This window comes from Neopelma chrysocephalum, unplaced genomic scaffold, assembly GCF_003984885.1.
Source record: "Neopelma chrysocephalum unplaced genomic scaffold, ASM398488v2 Primary Assembly neopelma1_24, whole genome shotgun sequence".
Lineage (NCBI taxonomy): Eukaryota > Metazoa > Chordata > Aves > Passeriformes > Pipridae > Neopelma > Neopelma chrysocephalum.
The window spans coordinates 27,307,937-27,326,174 of NW_020897693.1; the positions used below are offsets into that span (position 1 = coordinate 27,307,937).

The 18,238-nt window shown below is 37.1% G+C and overlaps 1 protein-coding gene across 1 annotated transcript in view; it reads right to left on the reverse strand.

Moving 5' to 3' along the window:
• Positions 1-2,266: 2,266 nt before the first annotated feature.
• Positions 2,267-18,238, reverse strand: part of STXBP6 (syntaxin binding protein 6) — a 115,703-nt gene continuing 99,731 nt past the window's right edge. The window contains exons 5-6 of the mRNA XM_027709241.1: positions 8,802-8,959; positions 2,267-5,328 (exon numbers count right to left, since the gene is read on the reverse strand). Coding sequence (XP_027565042.1) covers positions 5,305-5,328; positions 8,802-8,959 — 182 coding nt within the window. The 3' untranslated portion in view covers positions 2,267-5,304. The remainder of the gene's footprint in view (positions 5,329-8,801; positions 8,960-18,238) is intronic.

Consider the following 18,238-nt stretch of genomic DNA (forward strand, 5'->3'; position numbering starts at 1 on the left):
TTCTACGTTTTCTTCTTCTATGTTTTCTCACAGAAACAAATAAACATTTCCAGATGCTGTATTTCATAAAACTGGTAAAAGTTTTGGAAAGAAGGATTCTCATTAAAATCTTAATAATTCCCACAAGTAAAGGCACTTTCTACAGAAGTCCTAGTTTTCTGATCATCCCAATCCAAAGAAAGCTTTCCCAGATCTCTTCTTTCTGAAATAGGAAAAACCCTTGACTGATTTGGCTGTAAACCAGCATCTTATTAGTTAGTTGCACATGTTGAAGATTTCCTTTTTGATACAGTGTGAAACACAATCAACATTTTCTGGTTCATTTTTACCACACTTTGTTTCTATTCTGTCCAGAAAAGAACACTTAACACAGATGAAAACTCTGTCTTCCCATCTTTAGTAGTAACAGAATTTCAACATAATACATGCTTCTTTGGTTCCTCTGCAAAAGTCATCACCCTTTTAGCTACTAGAAACCTGTGAAATTGTTCAAAATATCAATTTGAATTTTGTTAGATATCTATTTTCTCCACTTCTAAAGCCACTTGACTAGTCTAGCTAACAAGCTTACTTTTATACCCTGAATACTTGTCCTGAACACTGAAGATCTGTCATAATTTTATGACTTCATGTAATAGATCTTTAGACTTATTTTATTGTTGCTCAGTCATTGAGAAAATAAATAATAAATTACTTTTGGGGTCTGTAATCCCATGTCAACTCCTGCCAAAGCTAGCCACATTAATTATTGTTTAAAAAATGTTACCACAATTAGGACTGCATGAGGTGACAGCAGACAAAAAGACATTAACAGCTCAAAAAAAAAAGCATAAAGGAAACACACATCAAATACCATGCAGTGCTTCCAGATGATGCATAAAACAAACTGTAATGATGTGCTATGAATTGGACATTGTGGTTTTGGGATGATTAGAAAAATTGTTGTTTATGTAAGTTCATGTCACTACCCCACTGGTAATGAGGGACCATGAGGGACCCTTCCATGAGGGACTAATTTTGAAATAAATTAAAGCAATTTTTAATCTGAGATATTGCGATCCTTCATGAGTACTGGACAGGACTACTGACCTGAAGCAATGCATGGATTCACTAATACTGTGGCTTGCAGCTGAAGGCATTGGGTATCTTAGTTTGATTTTGTCAGTCAAATATTATGCCTTCAGGAATATGGCAGCAACAATATTCTCCAACACTAAACATACCAGTGTATCTTTTACTTAGAAATCCTAACATATGGAATCACATATTGAATCAGCAACCATTCATGCTTGAGCTTTGTCCATGACTGAGCTTTGTCCATGACTGAAAGATAACAAACAAAGCTCCATCATCTTTTCCATAAATTATACACAGCAGCAAATTAGGCTGATAATGATTTATGAAAATCATAACGTCAATAAAAAAAATGACATCACAGTGAAACTGATCTAAAAAAATGTTCAGAAAATTAACCAAAAATTTTGTCTTTCTATCTCATAGGATAAATGTACAATAACAATGGAAAAGAACTGCCAAATAGTTATGTTCAACCTACAACAAAATGCTGTCTGATCAAATAAGTTTCCGATCCACCAGAGTTCTATTTATTTTACTGAAATGTTCATACAGTTTGGGCATTAGGCATGTATGGCATTCAACACTGATGGATAACATGCATTCTAGCAAAACTTACCCAGTATCTACAGTAATTTAACCAGGTGACAATATTTGTCAATGAGACATTTTTGAGATTAGGAATTTAGGGATCACATTTAAGCATGAAAAAAGAGATGGTAGCAAAGTCAGTTCATATCAGATAAGATTATTCAACCTCATTTGAATCTAAGGGATTGCTTTTCTATGTGTAGAAGAATTCTACCTTTTATTCTCACAGGGCAATTAAAGTTTCTTGTGCTTTGATAAAAAATTATCAATAAAATTAGATGGCCAAAAGAAAACACTAACAACTTGAGAATAAGCATTTCATAGCAAATTGAAAATAAATTAAAATAATTCTTTTTAACCTATACAGCCTTTAGGTAGGGTGCTAAGTTTAACCTGTGTCAATTATTGTCTGGATTTTGCTTGGACATCAACCTAGTTTCCACTACTTTTTTTTTAATTACGGTATTCTAGAAAAATGTTCATAATTACAGTGAAAACTAACCTTTATTCAGTTTTGCTAGAATGTAATATAATTGTATTAGAACGAAATATTAAAATGTCATTTACAAATAAATATTTTGAATAGACAATCCAAGGACAGTTTTGTTTTCATCACAGTTGAAGTATTTAATGACAAAAATCAGGGTTTCCAGTAGTGATTCAAGAGAGTGGGTCCCACTTTTTTTTTTTCACCCAGGATGGCACAAAATTTCTACATCTTTGAGAACTTTCAAGGAATTGGTTACAATATATACTAGCAAGTATTACAATTCTGGCAAATCATAGCAAAACCTACCTACCTTTAAAATCAATTTTTAGAGAGCACATTTTTGTTAATATTTCACATAATGCACAACTTTTGCTAGACACAAAAGTAGCCTTTTAAGACAGTTTGCAGTACAGCAGTCAAGTCTAACAACACATTATTTTTATTCTGTTCAGAACTTTAAAAAGATAAAGAAACTATTAATATTGTTACAATTTACAAGTACATTCTTTCATATGGAACATTAACCTGAATCATAGTATATGTTATGTACATGACTATCTAATAATACTAGGTTGTATACACTACAAGCTAAGTTCCAGAAGGAAATTGCAATGCTATAAGATTTACCTTTGGATAAACATTTATACACCTTGATTTTTTTCTAAAAACTACCAAATCTTGTAGTTTAATGAACAGCAAGAACGAAGTAAACAGACAAACCACTTCTCCTTAATTCAAGAACACTAAGTTACTTAGAACTCTCATAGTAAATGGCTTTTGATGGTTGGATTAAAGTCCTGAGTTATGATAAAAAACAATATACTTAACTGGAGGATACAAAAAAATAAAAAATGATGAAGAACTGTCAGTGGGACTAAAGCAATGTTTTAGTACAAACAGTCTGGAACTTAGTCGAGCAACTGTGACCTTGTCCTGTCCAGCTGATATTCATGTAAACACTTGAAAATCTATGCCTTTTCATTTGAATTTAGACAGCTAATTCTTTTCAAGTTTATCTGATCCGGGTTCTAGACATTTCTTCTAATTATTTGCAAGCTTAGAAGACCAGCTAGATGGCAGCAGTTCCAAACCTACTCGTTTCTTCTCTCAAGACTTGTGAGGTTAGCAGCAGAATATAGGTAAAAAAAGACTAGAAAATATGATGACAGAAGTTAGCTATGTGGTCAAAAATGTACTCCCTGACTGATTTCTAATAAATCTTTTTTTTTTTTTTAATAGCCTTACATTTTATACCTAGCAGAAGTTTAATTTCTTATGAGACACTGTTTTCCTGGTTAATTTGCAGAAATACCCATAGTCATTACAACAGTGTTTAGACATTTCCAGGGCATTAATTACACATAACTCAACAGAGTGTTGAAAACTTGTGTCGTTAACAAACCTGTTCTGATTTTTAACAGAAGTGGCCGAATTCCATTTCACTTGATGGTTCTAGATTTGGTAACCGTTGGAGCTAGTGCTAAATAGATCTAAATGATTATATGGTACTACACAGATGACCCATTCTCTCAATTCCCAGTGTGAAATTAAATAAAAAGCTTCATATAAAACCATTTAAATTACAGGAAAAAAACCCCCAGATGTAAAATTTGAGTGCAATCAGCTAAGTTTGAATGAGAATATTTTCCTAAAGTCAAGCATCTTTTTACAAAATGGGTATTTTCAAGAGATTTTCAGTTATTTCAGCTTGCAGTAACTAAAATATTCTCAATTACTATGGTAGCTTTTATGTCTCTTATAAGCACTACTCTGAGGATTTCAGACTGTTACAAGTGTCATTAATAATGCAAAAATCTTATTCTACAATGAATACAGTACATTCATTCAATGCCAGCTTTTCTGGTAAGATGAGGACAAAAACGAAGAGCAGGCATTTTCAGAAGATGAAGGCTGTACCTTCTGCCAGGATTTCTTTTCTAGCTTACTGGTTTAAAAAAAGAAAAAGCAGCATCTTTTTTTCCTTTTTTTTTTTTTTTATTCTCAAAGCATATTAGAACATTCTAAAAATTTTAAGAAAACAGCTATGAAGGAAAAGGGTAATCTACTTATTTTTGTAAGAGAATACTGTGCATATATTGCATATAGTGAATACAGAACAAAGTAGAGTCACCCTTCTTGTGACAGCATACTGAAAGCTGAGACCCAATCTAGAAGTAGATTCTAATGTACCAAGACATGCTTTTTGAAAGCCTCTATATTAAAAATCAGACAACTAACTAACACAAATGTAATTCTAATCAGACAAATCTCTGAATTGTTCCAAAAAAACTCTTGCTGTAGAATTTATGAAAAACAGATGTTTTGAAAATAGTGCATTCTCATTTTCCCAGGCCTTTGCATTCTCATCTTCATAGGCCTTTAGCCGCAGAATCACAGGTAAAAAGAAATGTTATTTTATAAGAGATTGCTAAATTCTAGATTGTGTTTGAGGCACAGCTATGTGCGTATAGATGTAAAACTTACTTTTTCCTCAATTCTGAAACCTCAAGCATACATTCTTTAGGTTTCAGTATACTATTCAAATGATCAATCTGGAAGGGAAAAGAAAATAGGAACATGTAAAATGCTGATATGAATGAAATTCAGATATGCACTTCTGAATGCTGGTGCACATGCAAAACTTCCTACATTGGGTAGAAGAAACAAGTTTTTCTGTTTCCCAGGACAAAGCAGTCTATTCTCTACTATAGCTACAACCCCAGGTGCTTAATTCCAACATTCACATTCTGCTGATGCTACATAAAATGAAGAAAATTATATCTCTTCTTTGGATTTTATTTTCACGAGCATGTTCACAATCAGTTCAGTAATTTTGTACAACCAGGGAAGAATATTACGATTTTAATCCTGATCAGCTTGTCATTTGGTCCAGTTCCACTGCTTTCACTCCTGTAACAACTGAAATACAGGTAGAAAGTACTGCAGGACTGTGTAGCAATATTACAAAAGAGGAAAAAAAGTAAGTCAGAAAGGCAGAAATGCAACACTTCTTCCTGCACAGAAACTGAAAGAACGCATCTCCACTGAACTGGAAGGAAAAAGCACACAGAAGACTGGATCTCCTGTAAAAGTTGCTGAATGTAGCCTTTTCAGTGTCTCTTGGGAAGATTTCAGCTTTGGGCAGTATCTCAGCATTTGTGCTTCATGGCAAGCTGAAAAAGACAGAAAAAATGAATTAAAGAAATATCACATGTAATGATAGCTATATCAAGCTAATGTGGCTAGTCTGACTGAGAAGAGTTTGTAAACCAAATTCTTCAAAAGATGTCTAAAATGCATAACTTCTTTGCAAACAGATAGGCAGTCATTCCCTTTACTGTGACTTTACTTTACTGCTGTGCTGAGGAGGCAGGATTTATCTGCTTTCATAGCTGTGTTTCCCAGTGTTCCATTATTTTTCTATCTGTGAGGAAGGCTAGAGCAAGACACCAGAAACAAAGACATGCTTAAAAGAAGGGTAATTTTGACCTAAGGATCTTGATTGTTAACTACAATCAGAAATTCTATGCAAGTAATTGAAAACACCTATTCGGGAGGTGCCACTACATAATGATGAAAAAAAAAGAACTGATTGCCCTTCCACCTCTGTGATTACCAAGTATTTCCATTTCAAATAATTAAAAAAATGGACTTAATTTGGGAATGAGAGGAAAAAAGAAGATGAAGTGAGTTAAATCCTGTATAAAATCTGTAGACAAACCAACTTTGCAAACCAAGTAGAGAGCTTAGGTGTAGGTTCCATAAAATAAAAAATTGCTATCTGTAGATAATAGCATGCTAACAAAGCTGAATGAGTGAACCCTCTAGGAAGTTACCTAGAAAACAGAACTGGTAGAGGAAGTTAAATTGCCCTCATTTGCTGTTTCAACCAGTGAAATGCTAAAAAAATTACTCCGATGCCATGCATCTTCCTCCAGTCTCCATTATGTGTTTTGTATCTTAAAATAACCTGTCATATAGCTGAAGCAGAATCGTGGAGTCATACAATCACTCAGCTTGGAAAAGACCTCTAAGATCACCGAGTTCAATTATTAACCTAACACTTCCAAGTCCACCACTAAACCACATCTCTAAGTGCCATCTACATGCATTTTAAACACCTCCAAGGATGGTGATTCCGTCACCTCACTAGACAGCCTGTTCCACTGTTTGACAACCCTTTTGTTCAAGAAATGTTTCCTAATATCCAGTCTAAACCTCCCCTGGAACAACTTGAGGCCATTTCCTCTTGTTCTGTCATTTGGGAGAACATACTAACCCCCACCTTGTCACAACCTCCTTTTGGGTAGCTGTAGAGAACAAGGTCTCCCCTGAGCCTCCATTTCTCCGGACTAAACAACCCCAGCTCCCTCAGCTGCTCCTTGTGCTCCAGATTCTTCACCAGTTTCACTGCCCTTTTCTGAACACACTCCAGCACATCAATGTCTTTCTTGTCATGAGGGGCCCAAATCCGAATGCAGGATTCAGGGTGTGGCCTCACCAGGACTGAGTAGAGAGGGACAATCACTGCCCTGGTCCTGCTGGCCACACTGTTTCTGATACAGGCCAGGATGACATCGGCCCTCTTGGCCACCTGGGTGCACTGTTGGGTCATGTCCAGCCAGTTGTCAACCAGCACCCCCAGATCCTTTTCTGCCAGGCAGGTTTCCAGTCACTCTTGCCCAGGCCTGTAGCGCTGTAGGGGATCATTGTGACCCAAGTGCAGGACCCAGAACTGTGCCTTATTGAATTTTGTACTGCTGGCCTTGGTCCATCAATTCTGCCTGTCCAGATCCCTCCGCATTTCCTTTCTACCCTCCAGCGGATCAACACCCTTGCTCAGTTTAGTGTCATCTGCAAACCGACAAAGGGTGAACTCCATTCCCTCATCCAGAGTGTTGATAATTATATTAAACAGAACTGGCCCCAATACCGAGCCCCGGGGGACACCAATAGTGACCAGCTGCCAGCTGGATTTAGCTCTATTCACCACCACTCTCTGAGCCTGGCCATCCAGATAGTTTTTAACCCAGTGCACCCATCCAAGCCATGAGAATCCAGTTTCTCCAGGAGAATGTGTCAAAGGCTTTACTTAAGCCCAGGAAGACAACGTCCACAGCCTTTCCCTCATCCACTAAGGAGGTCTTGCTTTGTCATAGATGGAGATCAGGTTGGTCAAGCAGGACCTGCCTTTCATGAACCAATGAAAGCTAAGCCTGTTCCCCCTGTTGTCCCACATGTGTGGCATGGTGTGTGATGATATGCTCCATAACCTTTCCCCGGCCTCCAGGTCTAGGGGACAGACTTGTAGTTCCTCAGACCCTCTTTCAGGCCCTTCTTGAAGATGAGTCTCACATACAGTTTTTGCAGAGTTTTATTTCTAATCATGGTACAGTACTATCTTTCCAAGATGGTATTTTTATTACAATATAGCATCCTTTAATTCTGAGACTTTTAAAATAAGATTTTCCTAACAAAATCAATTGAAAAAACGATTGTTTCTGTTCACAGCATGTCTCCATCTGTTGATGTTCTGCATATGTGGAAGATGAAAGGGTACACACAAATAAAACCTATTCAAATTTCAATCAAGATTCATATCAGCCCAAATATCAGAAGCATTTTTCAATGAAGCAGCACTCTATGCTTTACTCTGAAGCAGCAAACCCTTTGCCTCCTTTCCTAAAAGCAGTGGTACCTGCTGTTTATAGCTGGTTTTCTAAGTTGGCATAGTTATCATCACTGCAGGGAGGTGGGGGACTGAGGAAAGGTGGTGGGTCTTAGATGGAAGAGTTCAAGAGCAGGTTTGTACCATACCATACTCTAAATGGACCACAAAGTAGAGGATTATCCCAGGAAATATTAAAATAAGTTGCTTTGTGAAATTTTAAAGACTACATAAGATAGAGACTTGTACAGAACTGCAAGATACCCATCCAGGAATTTTAGTGTTAATGCAGTAGGCTAAGAATGTTTTGACACAAGCAGGATAAAGCCTGATGCCTGTGCTAAGCAGCAAAACTATCAAACTTGCATGCTGCAGGAGTTGATCATGTTCAGAAAACTTTTACCTTTTTTAAAAAGCATTGAAAGTATGCCGTGAATGTGCTATGCAGCCACCAAACGGAACGTTGAGGGTGCCTAGAAGTTCTGGCACAAACATGGAAGCTCAGCATGTTTTTTTATTTGCATAAAGTACTATCAATATCTTCCATCAAGAGTAGGAAATGTACATACATTCCCCAGAGAACAATTCCTTAAAATCCTCATAAATAAGATATCCACACATAAAAAAATACATTTTCAGAAACAGATAGTCATAGACCTATGTTGCTTATCAAAGGGGATTAGCAACAATTTCACTGTACTGCTGCACAAAGTATGAGGAATAGCACCAAACAGTAGTGGGAAGATGGATTTGAAATATGCCTCAGGAAGGTGAAGACAGGTAGTTTCAATTCAAGTGGAAATGCAGCAAACCTCATATCTAGGCACAAAGGAACGTATTAACCAGAAATCTGCCAAGTGAGAAACTGTCAAGGAAAACAGCAAGCTGTTTGTAAACAGTGACTGAATGAATTCTTTCTCTTCTCAAAACAGTGTGTGACTCCAACCTACTAAGAATCTCATCCTGACAAAATCTTACCTTATGTGCAGTTTCTGCAAACTGCTGAGCACTGTTTTTCAGCTCCTCTGTCTTTTCTTCTGCACGACCTAGCCTTTCACCACGCTCATTCAAGGCCTGGCTTGCCTTCTGTACTGCACTTGTCACACTGTCTGCTGCTGAATGGAGTATGCTGTTTCCTGCAACATCAAAAGAAATCATCAGAGAACTCAAGTATATATATGCTTGTATTAAATACAATTAAATTAATAATGTTCTAGAGCTGATGTGCCATCTGCTAACATACGATCTAGCTGCACTTTGGATAATGGGATAAATTGCTGTTTTCTCACTCCAACTGTATTATTAGTAAATTACAAACAAGTACCACAAAGCAACATAATACCTAGGGAATATATGGAAAAAGTCGACATAACTTAGGTATGCGTTATCTTTTAAGCCTTACACTCATACATCATTTCATCAGGTAGGTATTCTACTAGATCAATGAAACTGTTCACAAGTGCACACAGCTTCTTCACAACACAGATTAACTTTCTTTGGAAGCTGCACTGTTTCTCTAGAGAATAACTGAGTGACACTGCAGGACTTGTCTGTATGAAATCAACATTTTTTTCCATATTATAATTATTTTAATAATATCTCATTTACAAGTTAACCTCAGACACTACTACTACTGTTATTTTATGCTGTTCTAACCTAACTACCTTTAGCCCATGGACCACTGGCCATGTTTCCTATGACAACATACTTTACTTAAATGTTTGTATTTCAAGGCCCATCAAGGTTCAATATCTTCTAAGTTAAACTTTAGCTTTACCATTCAAATTAACTTTGCAGTTTCTCTGTTTCTTCTTCTACTGCTACACAGTGTAGCAGTTTTTTCAAGTTTTCAACAGAACTGCATTTCTCCTCCACATTTATCCTTTCAGTACAAACTGAAAACTCCTTAGAAAATGTTACACGTTATTAGTATGAACTGGTACACGTTAAAATACATGTAGGACAAAAAAAATTAAGTTATTGTGCCTTATCCTTTAATCTTTCCAATGAAAGGACTAGTGAAAATTAAGCTTTTCACAATACAGTAGCTACCTGGTATCTTTCAGAAGCTTTAAAACTTAATCTAACTTACAGGGAATTTGTTACCTAGAAATTTATTGTCTAGACATATTCAAAGGCACTGCAAGAGCCAGAAAGTCAATACAGTATTAAACAGGCACACCGTTGCTGTCAGTTTTCTAAACAGCTTTAAATATTGTAATAGCACAGAACCTTTAGAATCATAGAATCAAGGTTGGAAGAGACCTTCAAGATCATCAAGTCCAATCATCAAACTAGCACTACTACTCTAACTCTTAAACCACTAAACCACATCACTCATCGCCAGATCCAGACACCTTTTAAACACCTCCAGGAATGGTGACTTCACCACCTCCCTGGGCAACCTATTCCAATGCCTGACCACCCTAACAGTGAAAACGTTTTTTCTAATATCTAATCTGAATCTCCCCTGTCTCAGCTTAGGGTCATTTCCTCTGGTCCTCTCACCGTAGGCACGGGAGAAGAGATCGGGTCCCACCTCACTACAACCTCCTTTCAGGAGGTTGTTCAACTTCCTTGCCAGCCTGGCAGTAAAAGAAGCAGAAAAGGCCTTAGCTCTGTGTAAGCCCTGTTCAGCAATAACAAAAACATTTCTACATTATCAACCTTGTGTTCAGCATAAATCCAAAACACAGCTCCATAGTAGCCACTGTGAAGAAAATTACCTCCATCCCAGCCAAAACCAGCACACAGTTTCATTAGAAAAAAGAAGAACAAAAGACCCATTCAAACCCATTTTAAAAATAATAATCCTTTCCTTAGAAACAGCAAACAAACAATGAATAGTGAAACTGAAGGTTGCCCTGAGTAGCCTGTGGAATAACAGTACAAGCTGCACATGCAGGAATTCCTGAAATAAAGAAAATTGCCTTAAAACTTCATTAAATTAAAACACAACCAGTATTAAACTATGAAGGCGAGGGAGGGACTCAGGAACCTATACACAGTGACTCACAGATGATGAGTCAATCTGAAAAATACCAATAAAAAAGCACCCTGACTTTGTATATACCAATACTGTCACCTTTTTCACATCAGCAATTAAAAATAATGGATGTATAGGATGTGGAGCAGCTACAGGTTTGGGGTTTTTTTCTATTGTTGTATGGAACAAAGAGGCTGGATTTAGCAAAGGAATATAACAGCTGGCATTAATGTTGAGGAGATTAATATCTAACAATACTGTGAGCTGGAACTTTGCAGAAACAGAAATTAATCTTTTCAAGTGGTCTGTCTTCAGACACGGAGGAGTTTGATAATAAAACTAAACAACTAATATACTGTACACTTTCTTTCTTTAAAATTTTCCAGTCAATTGCTATTTTGTTCATAATTTGGTTGTTTAAAGGTAGGTTTTTTAGGAGATTACTTTGGCTTCTGTTCAGGCAGCTTTTCCAATAAACACATGTTCTGGGCAACACTGCACTGGAAATAGTTTCCCTTTTTTGGTGGTGTGATCTAACGGCTTTAGCCTCTTGTACAGTGTTAGTTTTCCAGGCTAAGATTTTTCAAAGCTCCCAACACTGAATTAACTCTATTGTTGCTTTACAAGACCAAAAAGCTTTTGCTGAATTCAAAAGAAGTAGGCTACATGGAGAGCCTTATAAAACTAAGCATTTTTCTAAGTCTTAAAATGTGCTGGGAAGTAGAATTTAACACATTTCTGATCTTCTGTCAATGTCAATAGGAAACAGAACAAAAATATTCTCTATGCTCCTGAAAATATTTGTGGATTTGTGGTCAAAGATTGGTATCTATTTCTTCACACTATTTTCAGCAGAGAAGAACAAACTTGAAAGTATGGCACAATGATAGTAATTGTTTTTCTCTCTAGTTAACACAACATTGTGTTCTCCACAGGTAAGATATGCTGTATTTTCCTATGGGCAGATAGCTGCTGTTCTGAAGAACTGCTTTTGGACAATCTTTTCCAGTGAAATGTCCATAAAACAATAAAAAAAATCCATTCTAATCTATGAGCAACACAGAAACCCACATGTCAGTAGTCCATGGAATTTCATCAGTGTATTTCTAGAGTATGTGTAGGTGGTTGCTGGTATGACTGACTATGCCTCATCCTTATATTAGTATCACTGCAAGAATAGCAACACTTTTACTGGATGTATTAGACAATCATTCCTATGAATAAATCATCTACAACCTACAAAACTTTTAAGCTGTTTTTCAGGAGGTAACTACTGTGATTCAAAATATCCTGAGAACTTTTCCCTATGTTCATGGAATTTTTATGGATTTCAGTAAAGCTTTCGATACTGTCTCTCATGGTATCCTTCTGGACAAAATGTCCAGCACACAGCTGGATAAACATGTCATGCAATGGATGAGCAACTGGCTCACAAGTCAGGTGCAAAGGGTAATAGTGAATGGGGTAACATCAGGCTGGTGATCTATCACTAGTGGGTTCCTCAGGGCTCCATTTTCAATGTCTTCATAAATGACTTTGATGTAGGACTTGAATGTATACTAAGTAAGTTTGCAGACGACGCTAAATTGGGAGAAGCTGTTCATTCACTAGAAAGCAGAGAGGCCCTGCAGAAAGACCTAGCCATCACCAACCATATGTTTTACAAAGACAAGTGCTGGATTCTGCATCTGGGGTGGGGCAACTGTGGATGTATGTGCAGACTGAGGAACAAGATGTGCAGAGGAGCATCGTGGAAAGGTCCTGGTCAATGACAAGTTAAATCTGAGCCAGTGGTGCCCTGGTTGCCAGGAGGGCCAATCGTGTCCTGAGGGCATCAGGCAAAGCATCACCAGGCAGTCGAAGGAGGGGATTGTTCCGCTCTGCTCTTCACTGGGGCAGCCTCACCTTGAATATTGTGTGCAATTTTGGGCACCACAATATAAGAAAGACATTAGGCTACTAGAGAAAGGAGGGCAACGAAGATGAAGGGCCTTGAGGGGAAGCCATATGAGGAGCGGTTGAGGTAATTTGGTCTGTTCAGCCTCCAGGAGACTGAGGGGAGACCTCATTGCAGCCTACAACTTCCTTGTGAGGGGAAGCAAAGGGGCAGGTACTGATATCTTCTTTGCGGTGATCAGTGACAGAACTTGACAGAATGGCATGAAGTTGTGTCAGGAGAGATTTAGGTTGGATATTAGAAAAAGATTCTTCACCCAGAGGGTGGCTGGGCACTGGAACAGGCTTTCCAGGGAAGTAGTCACAGCACCAAGCCTGACAGAGTTCAGGAAGTGTTTGTACAACACTCTCAGGCACTTGGTGTGACTCTTGGGGATGGTCCTATGCAGGGCCAGGAGCTGGACTTTGATGATCCTTGTCGGTCCCTTCCAACTCAGGATATTCACACCAATGACTCAGCTGTGACAAATCTTCTCCAGAGAGGTATTAGCACCTTCACACCCAGCCTGAGGGGTCATCTCTGCTAATGGGCCATACTGGACTGGCATAATAGGCAGCTGCAGTGTCCTAGACCATCAAAGACTCATAGAGTTAAATCACCCATTGTGAAACTGCCCGCCCTGGGGGAGTACTGGGCATTCCCACATGAACCTGAGTATATATAATCTTGGAGTTTTGGGACTTCTGGTACCACTCGTTGGATCCAGGGGAGTACCAGAATTTCAACAGGACTGCGACTGCCACTCTCGACAAGACTGCAATCATTACTTTAATGGAACTGTGGCCATCATCTGCACCAACAGGTTGCCTTTTCCTTTTACTTTGCGTCTAGAGGGACCATGTGGTGCTCAGCACAGGGGCCAATGAACACTGTTCTGTCTTTGTCCCAAGGTGCGGGGTTATTCATCTGTCTTTGGCGATTAAAACCAGTTTTTCTCTGTATCACTGTATTTATTGTAGTCTTTTTAGTAAATTGTAACTCTGACTTGAATCTCTCTTGGGCTGGTTTTTTTCTCCCGTCGGTTTACTTTTAAAGCACACAGAGGGTCTTTCATCCCATGAAATCAGGTGACAATGCTTTAGGACTTTTATCATGCACCGTGAAAAGTATATCCTTTAACCACCATACCTAATACCTGAAAGATATAGGAGTCAAGCATGCAAAGAAACTAATTGGTCTCTAGAGATACCATTATTTAGATTGCATGATTTGTTTAATCACACATTCGTAAAAGGTTCATCGCATTCTCTATTAGCCATATCAAATATATTTCTGTTCAATGCAGGGATGTACCTGTACATTAATGAAAAGACTCTACAGTGACTGATTTTTTTAATTGTACATGCATTACTAACATATTTAGCAGCTACCTACTTCTGAGAAGGAAATATATGAATTAGCTTTGATAATTAAGAAGCTCCATCTATGACCTGAACTTTTTTTAAAAATTTTTGGAAATCAGATATTTATGGATCCCACTTAAATGCATAGAACTGGATCTGTGTCACTGAATAAACGCTAAAAGCTTTATGACAATCAGTTCAAGTTCATTCACAAAACCATCTACATCACAAGATAATTATTCTATCTGCCTACACAAACTATTTACTCTTGGATACACTGGTGCCAATAAAAATTTAACAGAAGTTTGGTTGTAAATACAAAGAATGGCATTTTTCTCATTCTCATTCTGTGTTTTGTTAACTGCCTGTGCACTCATCACTTAAGAGCCAAAAGCACCGAACAATTAAAATATCAATTCAAAACTAAAACACTCTAGGGAGAAGACAAAGGTGTGGAAAATTAAGAATAAACATATCCTTGTGAAAGAAAGAAGTATCACAGAGATGCTTTTTCTAATTGGGAAAGCGGTCTGAAGAAGGGAAAAAGTTATATAGTATAGCACTATTTATCTTCCCGAGTTACTTTAAAACATTGAAAAAAAACCAGTTTAAATTGACAAATGTGAAAAAAAAAACACTAAAAAGGGAAGAGATGAATATAAATTCTGGATTTCCTGATAAATAATAGTGAAAAAACCCTAAGGCTGTATTTCTAATTACAGGTAGAAATTAATTTTACTTTCTAGGTTAGCTCACCAGTTTTCAAAAATGGAGGTGACCAATACAGAATGTAGCTTCAAAAGGGAATTTTGAAAACAAATCACATTTTTAATTTTCATTTAAAATTAATGATACTTTCAACTTATATAATAGACCAGTTCCGTTAAAACAATTTTCTAACCCTTCATACCAATGATTATTATTAGACTCCATACAAATGTATAAAATTTGATTAAATTATACATAAAATTACAAAGAAAAAATGCAGTTCACTAATTCTTTGATCTTGTGTTTGCAGATTCTAAATCTCTTACCGGCAAGTTACCCAAGGATGGGAAAAATTCTTAGGACAAAGAATTTCAGATCAAGCATTTCTGTGATTTTTAAAAATAATATATCTATTTTCATAAGAACTTCAGAAATCTACTAAGGTTAAATTTTTCCCTGAAAGAACCAGGCTGGTAAACAGCATGGCTGTGCTATTGACTTAAAAGGAATGCCAATAGTATGGCTAATATTGGACTTTCATCAGGGGATCATTACTCCTGATGTCTACTCACTGTGTTGTTCACCTATCCAGTATGTATTTCCCCAGCTTTGCTGTGACAGTGCTAGAGGAGACTGTGTTGAATCCATTGCTGAAGTCAAGGAAAAGGATATCTGCTACTTTCCCTTCATCCATCAAGCCAGTCACTTCTCCACACAGGACAAGCTGGTCAAACCGAATTTGCTTTTAACAAATCTCTGGTGCCAGCCCTCCTTGCCCTCTGTGTGTCTAGAAAGGTTTTTCACAGCGATTTGTTCAACAGCTTTACAAAGGTAAAAAATGTATTCCAAGTTAACTAGCAACTGAGGTTTTCAGCACAGAATTATTTCCTCGTTCAAATAACTTTACCAAACCTTCTCTATGGATGCAAACAGAATTCAAACTCATGAGAATCTCACTTAATTTTCAGTCCTATCTACAATATGATTATTCATGTTGGATGTTGTCTTAGTTGTCAATGTCAAGAATTAATTTCAAATTCCAGGCTTGATATGAACTACGAGTCATTTTCATGTCTTGAAATGGTTTGGGTTGTTGTTTGTAGTTTTTTTTTTTCCCTTGGAGGGGCAAATGGGGCTGTTTTTCTTGTTTGGGTTTTGGGGTTTTTCCCCCCTCTTTTTGAAATCATAAACTTTTTTTTTTTTCAACTACATCCTGATTTTCATAAAAGGTTTTGAAAACCATCTACCCATAATTACTGCATAGCGAAGACCCACAGTAGTTCCTTGATATTAAACTCATTCGCTACTTCTTTAAAAAGTAATAGTAGACCGGAGAAAACTACCAAATGTACCAAATATGGCAGCTCACACCACTCACAATGAGACATTTAGTTATATTTTCCTAATATCCTTCTGTGTCTCTTTGTCAGTGAAAGACTGTTATTTTAGCGTTTTGGTAGCTTCTTTCTCTGGCAGAGACAATGTTTGTTATGTTAGACCTGAAAGTACTCTGGCTTAAGCAGCAGACAACTGAGGGGGAAGAAATCCTCTAGTGTGAGCTGTTACATGGCAATCTGTACTTGTTCCAGCTAAGTGTGTACCTCCACCGGCAGTGCTGATCAACAGCTTGTGAGTAACCAGGCTCTGCAGTCTACAGACCATGAATACCCCTGACATAGGCTTCCCTAAACCTCCCTAAATCTACTGAGTACAAGCAGGTCCACTGCAAAACTCCTCTCCATGTTCAAAGATGAGTGCTGGGATTTGCCCTATAGAAAAACCATCCTGACCGTATCAAAAATCACATGATTCCTACATTACTTTGGACTCACAACAGTTAGAACAAGTCCCAGAAAGCCTCAGTCCTAAGTTACAGCTACTAATGCTTGCCAATAGTAACATATCTTATGTCCACATCATTATTATTCAATTTTAATTTCACTTTAATCAACCTACCTACACATACGAACTATACTGAAGCCAGAATCACAGAATCACAGAATCCACCAGGTTGGAAAAGACCTCTGAGATCATCGAGTCCAACTCATGACCCAACACCTAGACCATGACACTGAAATGTCCCTACTGGTGACAGTATTATCTCCAACATATCAAATACATGCGTCTGGATGATCTCAGCTGTTTTAACTCCCCTATTTCAACACATCCAAACCAGAAACACAGAAATTAAAGAAAATCAACCTGCATGAAACACAGCAGATAATTAGCTGACCAAAATCTGAAAGCAGCACATGAACAGAATGACTTCTTCAGAGAACAGGAATTAAAATTTAATTAGGTTGTGAAGATGAGGTCTTAAAAAAAAACAAACCGAAAACCACAACAAAGTAAGTTAATTACCTTAGGGGTCCAACAGTTCAGTATTTTTATAACTTAGCAAGCAAAGTGCATTAACATTTCTCAGTGTGGCTTGCAAAATCTTAGATCTAGGAAAAGCTATATCACAAAAAAAGGAACCCTTGTTATAGTTCTAAAAGGGACTATAAAAATCTCTTCTATGGACAGTTAAATAGGACAAGCTTTCTTGTGTTATCTCTGATGCTAGTGACCTTTTATTTTAAACAGTGACATTAAATACCATAAGGGGCCATTAGAGTAAAACAAAAAAGATTTTTTCATTGATGAGATATCTTGATAATGAGAATACCTCCTGATCTACTGATATTTTCTTTTGTTTTATTCAGTACTCACAGCAATGATATCGAGTAAATTATTCATACTTTTGAACAGCTAAACTAATGACTGATTCAAATTTCAAGCAATAAAATCAGAAAAATTAACATACCTTCGCTTCATTTTATTGTAGGAATTTTTCTCTGATCATTACTTTGTTCAAAATGTTGTTAATCTCTGGGGGGGGGCAAGGGTTGTGGTTTATGTTGTTACTTTTACTGCATTTTCAGCAAATATATTCTTTTTAAGCAAATATCTTCTTATAGATAAATCCTGACAAAATCAGTATTAAATAACATTCAATGGTGATGGTTAATATTAGATGGGGGTATTGATTTAGATGATCTCCAGAGGTCCCTTCCAAACCTAACAATTCTGTGATTCTGTCATTAGTGCTTATATTACTGACAAATAGTTTCCGTCAAGATTATTACCCCAAATACAGGCCAAATTAACAGAAATTTGCATCTTTTGGAAAAACTTAATATCTGAAGATCCAAGATAGAAAAGACTTTGCATATAATAACTTTGAAAACCTTGCAGGAAGAAAGCCTAATTTGTTCTCTAAAAAAAAAAGTAATTTTCTTGGGGATTATAAAACCAATACAGTCTAAAAATCTTACTGGGCATTGATGTTAACCCATTACAATAATTTTGAGTCAAAGAGGCTTACTCTGGCAAAGTTCTGGAATTCATCAGGATTTCAAGCAATACCACTATTACAGCC